Raw genomic sequence first — 5120 nt, forward strand, 5'->3', positions numbered from 1 at the left:
ATGCCTGGGCCTGGATCGGGCAGACTGCAGCTTCTGGACACCAAGCAGGTGCTGGGGGAGCATCTCTTCTCCAAGGTGACGGAGCTCCACCCTGAGAAGGCGGACCGCATCACAGGGATGCTGCTGGAGGCAGAGAATGAGGACATCATGAAGATGCTGGAGGACGACTCCCTCCTCAGGCGGAGGATAGAGGGCACTCTTCGGGTCATTCAGGAGTGAGTTACATTACGTACAGAGAGTAGACATATCAATGTTTCAAAAGTCCCTGGCCTATCTGCTACTCACAATGCAATAAAGAACAAAATAATACACTAAAATTGTAAACTTATTTGACATTTGAATTGTACAATTATGCTGTGCTAAGGCCCATCCCACTCCTTTTGTGAGAAAAATATTTCTTAAGTTCATGGCTTCCCTTCAGAAAGTTAACCAAAGTTGTTTGAAGAACTTGTAATATCAGCATAATATTTGATTTTTGCATTTGAGCCAATATACTGGGAGTCATCCCTTTTTCTATAGACCTTCATTGAAGGATGATGAAATGATGTTTATTGCGACTTAATGTTACAAATCTTATGTGCTTTTCTACAGTTGTAATACCCAGTAAAAAAAGTGAACTTCAGATGGTGGTAACATGTATACGAAATGTTTTTCAGTGAAGATAATGTATGTTTCATTTTCGGTAATGCAACTTTTCGTGATCAGAATTGATCACTTTGGTATACTCCTGGTATGATTCACTGCTAAACCACAAGTGGACTTGTTGATGGACTTTAGTTTAAGCGCCATATTTTGGTGGGGCTGGCATAGGCATGTGTTTTTCGATGAGAAGTGGACTGATGTTGGGACGCAGGTTCTTTCTGTGTCCTCAGATTTGTTAGAATCATGGTTAAAAGTCATGTGACACAAAAATCACACATTTGAGCCGATATAGTGGGATTGACCCTGTTGAACACTTAACAAATTTGTTCTTCATTTATTTTAAAGGGTGTGTACAGTTCTGGTTGAGGTGAGAATTTAGCTTTTAACATTTTGCGAGATTTCAGAAACCACTCTATGAGATGTCAAAGAGCATGCAATTCTAAGGGGTATCAAAAATTTATTTGATGAAAATCGGTTTTGAAATGGCTGAGATATCCAAAAACAAGGTGAAACAAAGAGAGCCTAATAAAAGGCATGGCCTGTCGCCTTTTATTATTATCACTCTTTTGGATATCTGAGCCATGTGAAACCGATTTTCATCAAATGTTGAATCCTTCTTAAAATCACATGCTCTTTCATATTTCATAAGAGGTTTCTTATCTCACTTAGGAATGTTCAAAACATAAATCCCCACCTCAACCAGTACTGTACAGTCCTTTAAGATAGACTGTGGTACTCTTGAGTACATCCAACACATCAGATATTCATATTCAGGCGGTTGGTATGGATGTATTACTACTTCTATGTAAATTTGTCACTTGCCTGGCAGAAGAGCCCTAACTAAGGCTTAAATGCTCAAAAAATCACAAATTGATGATGTTACATCATGTAAAAGAGCTTTCTAAGCTTTATCAAATTATGTCGCTTACCAAAATTCTATTTGGGGGTCAAAATTTCATGCTAATGCCCTACTGCTGGGCAGACAGACATAACAGCTTTGTATTTACAATTGCTAGGCTCTGTCAATGCAGGACTGAAATGTAACTTGAGAAAAATATTTTTAGTGAACTTTAGCATGTTTACATTACTTCACTTGGCTGCCTGTGCCTTAAATTTCATGTCTGGAAGTCCTTACTGAGAAATTTTGCAGTGCTTTTCATTTGGCAAACAGTGACCTGTTGGTCTATGATAACGATTCAGATTGTCATCAGAAGATGTTTGACATAAAAATAACCAAGTGTTGTTCCTTTTCTCCAGACAAGACAACATCTGTGGTGGTGATGGTGACAAGGAGAAGTACGGAGAAGAACTGTATTCCCTAATTTCTGAAATAGAGCCCATCCAGTGTGCGAAAATAACAGGTGGGTATGGCAAAGGGAGAATTTTGTATAAATTAGCATCATAATTTTGTTTTGTTTTGTTTTGTCTTCACTGAGAAATGCATTTTTTGTACCGAGACAGCGGATGTTGATTTCTGTAGCACATAACACTTGTTGACTGGATTTGAAAATGTCAACCCAATCATTGCTAATGGCGTAAAAACTATAAAAAGCAAAGTCGCAACAAGAATTTGGTGAGAGATGAGACAATGAGATGTGAAAAATGTCACATGAAATGTGTGCTTTCACATTCTTAATCACTTGAGAAGCATGAACCTTTGTATGCACGATGCCTCCTTTGTGTCCAGCCAACAAAATGTAAAATCAATTCTCAGACATGTTTCAGCTGTTTCTCACACAATGAGAGAGTAATTCTGTACTTACTTCAGCAGGTAAAAAAGTTGAAATGAAGTATATCATTTCAGGGCGTGGCCCTCAACTTTCCTGAGGCCCACTTTGGCTCCTACAATGGTTTTTGAGGTTCAATTAGATCAAATACGAAACTTTTTTTTTCTTCCTTTTTTTTAAAGACATCATGGCCCACTGGTTGAGAAGCACAGCTTTGAGATATCCCCCAAGCAAATATTTAGAGAAAATCAGGAGTAAATCTTGTTGAGTCTATAGAACTGATAGAATTGCAGGTCTCTCTGTTGCTGACTTTGAATGCTGCTAGTTACAATGTTTGATATGACAAATGTTACTATCATTATTGTGTGGATCCACATGACAAAGTTACATGATATCTAATTTAAAAAAAAAATGCAAATTTATTATTATGTCAGACTTCTTGTCGTTGTCCAGGCATGCTCCTGGAGCTGGACATTCCCCTCATCCGTCACCTGTTATCCTCTCCGCCGGATTTGCGGAGTGCCGTGCAGAAAGCGATGGCAACGCTGCGGGCAGACGGCGGCGAGAGAGAAGAACTCGGAGAGAAACTCTACAGGATAGTCGCTGGTCGATACAATGCGGATTCGGCTGCAAAAATTACAGGTACAATGCCTCTGAATAACCTTGCACTCTGTGAGCGATGATTTTTTTTTTCTTTTTTTAATGGAGGGAAATGCAGTTCTTTGCACAATGTGCAAAATTATTCTGCCTTTGTTCCAACTTGAATGATGTATTAGAAATATGTTTATTTTGAGAAAATGCATCAGTAGTTGCATTCACACAATGCTTATCCTTGATGATAGAACTTGTATTTATTTTTTTTTTATAACAACAAGGTACACACAATGATAACATCCTGACCCCCATTTCATGCAAACCAAAATTGGTCAGTGGTCAAGCCCAACTGCAAGTTTGTGTATACCATGTTCACATCAGCTCGCTGCCTTACGCTGCCCTTATCATTGAGCTACACACGTCCTAACCACAAGGTATCTTGTGGGTAAGAGCGCAGTGCTCATTTTCGTAACTTTTTCCTCACATTTCTGTATTTTGATGTGGAGGCAATTGAGGTACACATATGTCCATCGTCAATATTTGCCAGCTATGAGTTAACATTAGGTTATGGCGGCTCCATATTTTGTTTTGATAGATACTTTTTTTTCTGCAAATCAATATACATAAGTTACATAATCATGAAGATGCAGGAAGTATACAAAGTAAATTCAACGCAAAGTCGTTTGACTTGCATAAACCATGATACATATAAGTACATAATCATGAACATGTAAGAAATATATAAAATAAATTTAACACAGTCTTTTGACTTGCATAAACAACGATATGAAAGAAATATAATATACAATATGCATGTCTATGCAGCAGTGATAAGAATAACATTTATAGTTAAGAAACGATTATGCAGAGGGCCGCCATTATAAGCATTGCTTGAAAAGATGGCCGGCCCGAGGAAAAGATAAGGGCGTACTAGATTTGTAACGATATAAATTCTGCTGCGAAGGTAGCAGGCGAAAATAAACTCTAGTGTGTGATGGTGGTGGTGGTGAATGTGTGTGCAGGTGCTTATGAATCTAACCAGTGACTTTTTGTGTAAGCAGCAAATGACGTACAGCACCGTACATGCAAATCATCTAGTCTTTTACCAAGTTTAATGAGATGCTCACATGAAGCTGTGTTTAATACTCGTAATGTATAATGCTAACTGTGTAATAAGACTCATCAGAGATAAATCCAGTGTTTATTGAAATTTTTACTTTCATCCTGTCAATCGTGTCTTCAGCACAGATTCTTCCTGTAGTCCTAAATGACCTGTACATATTCTTCAACTTCCTTTTCAGGGATGCTCTTGGAGATGCAGGACGCCCAGCTGACCCGGACCATGCAAGACCCATCCCTCCTGGAGGACAAGATAAGACTAGCGGAGGAGGCCCTCTCCAGGCAGCAGCAGGCAAGATGACCTCTGACCTCAACTGCGCCCTTTGCATACCAATGGGACAAGCAAGGCCAAGTTTGTAAAATCCATACCAGAGAAGTTTTGCAGTTTGCTGTATGAGAGCACAAACCTTAATCTTGCCTTCAGCAGAAACGATATGGCACCATACTGGAATGTCGCTCTCAACTTGAAGAGGGATGTACTTAGAGGTGTTCCACATTTATCTTGGTTTTTTAATGTATTTGGAGCTTGACTTTCCACCATAAAGTTTCAGCATAATGGCCTCTATACACATTATTTTATATCTGGAATAAGAGCATAAACAGGGCCAAGGAATAATACTCTGGGGTTAGACTTTGGCATAGTTCTTCCCATTTTGTGCTGTGTGGAAGACCTGTCCCAGATTCAGTCAACAATGTATCGCTTTTGTTCCATCAATCCTGTGGACTTTTAGGATATGGATGTCTGTAATTTGTGATTGTTGATGGAAATGTTGTGATTTGGATTGTACACGTACAAGATAATAGTGTCAACAGATTTGAAATCTATGTACAAATTGGCTGGCAGCATGATATGATACAGTTACAATTTTGTTTAGAACAAATTTGTGAGATTGCCTCCCAGATATGAAGCAAGCCTATTAACTCTTAATGTGCCATGGTGGAAACCTCCCGTGTGCCACATTATTCTGGGCACCAACGTAGTCATGCTTTGAGAAAACATTCTGTATTTCAAATCTATGTAACTTCTATAGAAGTGAG

General features: G+C 38.8%; 1 protein-coding gene across 1 annotated transcript; it reads left to right on the forward strand.

Annotated features, from left to right (window-relative positions):
* Positions 1 to 4383, forward strand: LOC140240529 (uncharacterized). The gene is made up of 4 exons (XM_072320296.1): positions 1 to 215; positions 1900 to 2003; positions 2823 to 3011; positions 4265 to 4383. Exons 1-4 carry the CDS (start codon positions 1 to 3, stop codon positions 4381 to 4383), a joined length of 627 nt encoding a protein of 208 aa, XP_072176397.1.
* Positions 4384 to 5120: the final 737 nt, after the last annotated feature.

The sequence above is a fragment of the Diadema setosum genome, chromosome 17 (assembly GCF_964275005.1).
Source record: "Diadema setosum chromosome 17, eeDiaSeto1, whole genome shotgun sequence".
In the NCBI taxonomy this organism is placed as follows: domain Eukaryota; kingdom Metazoa; phylum Echinodermata; class Echinoidea; order Diadematoida; family Diadematidae; genus Diadema; species Diadema setosum.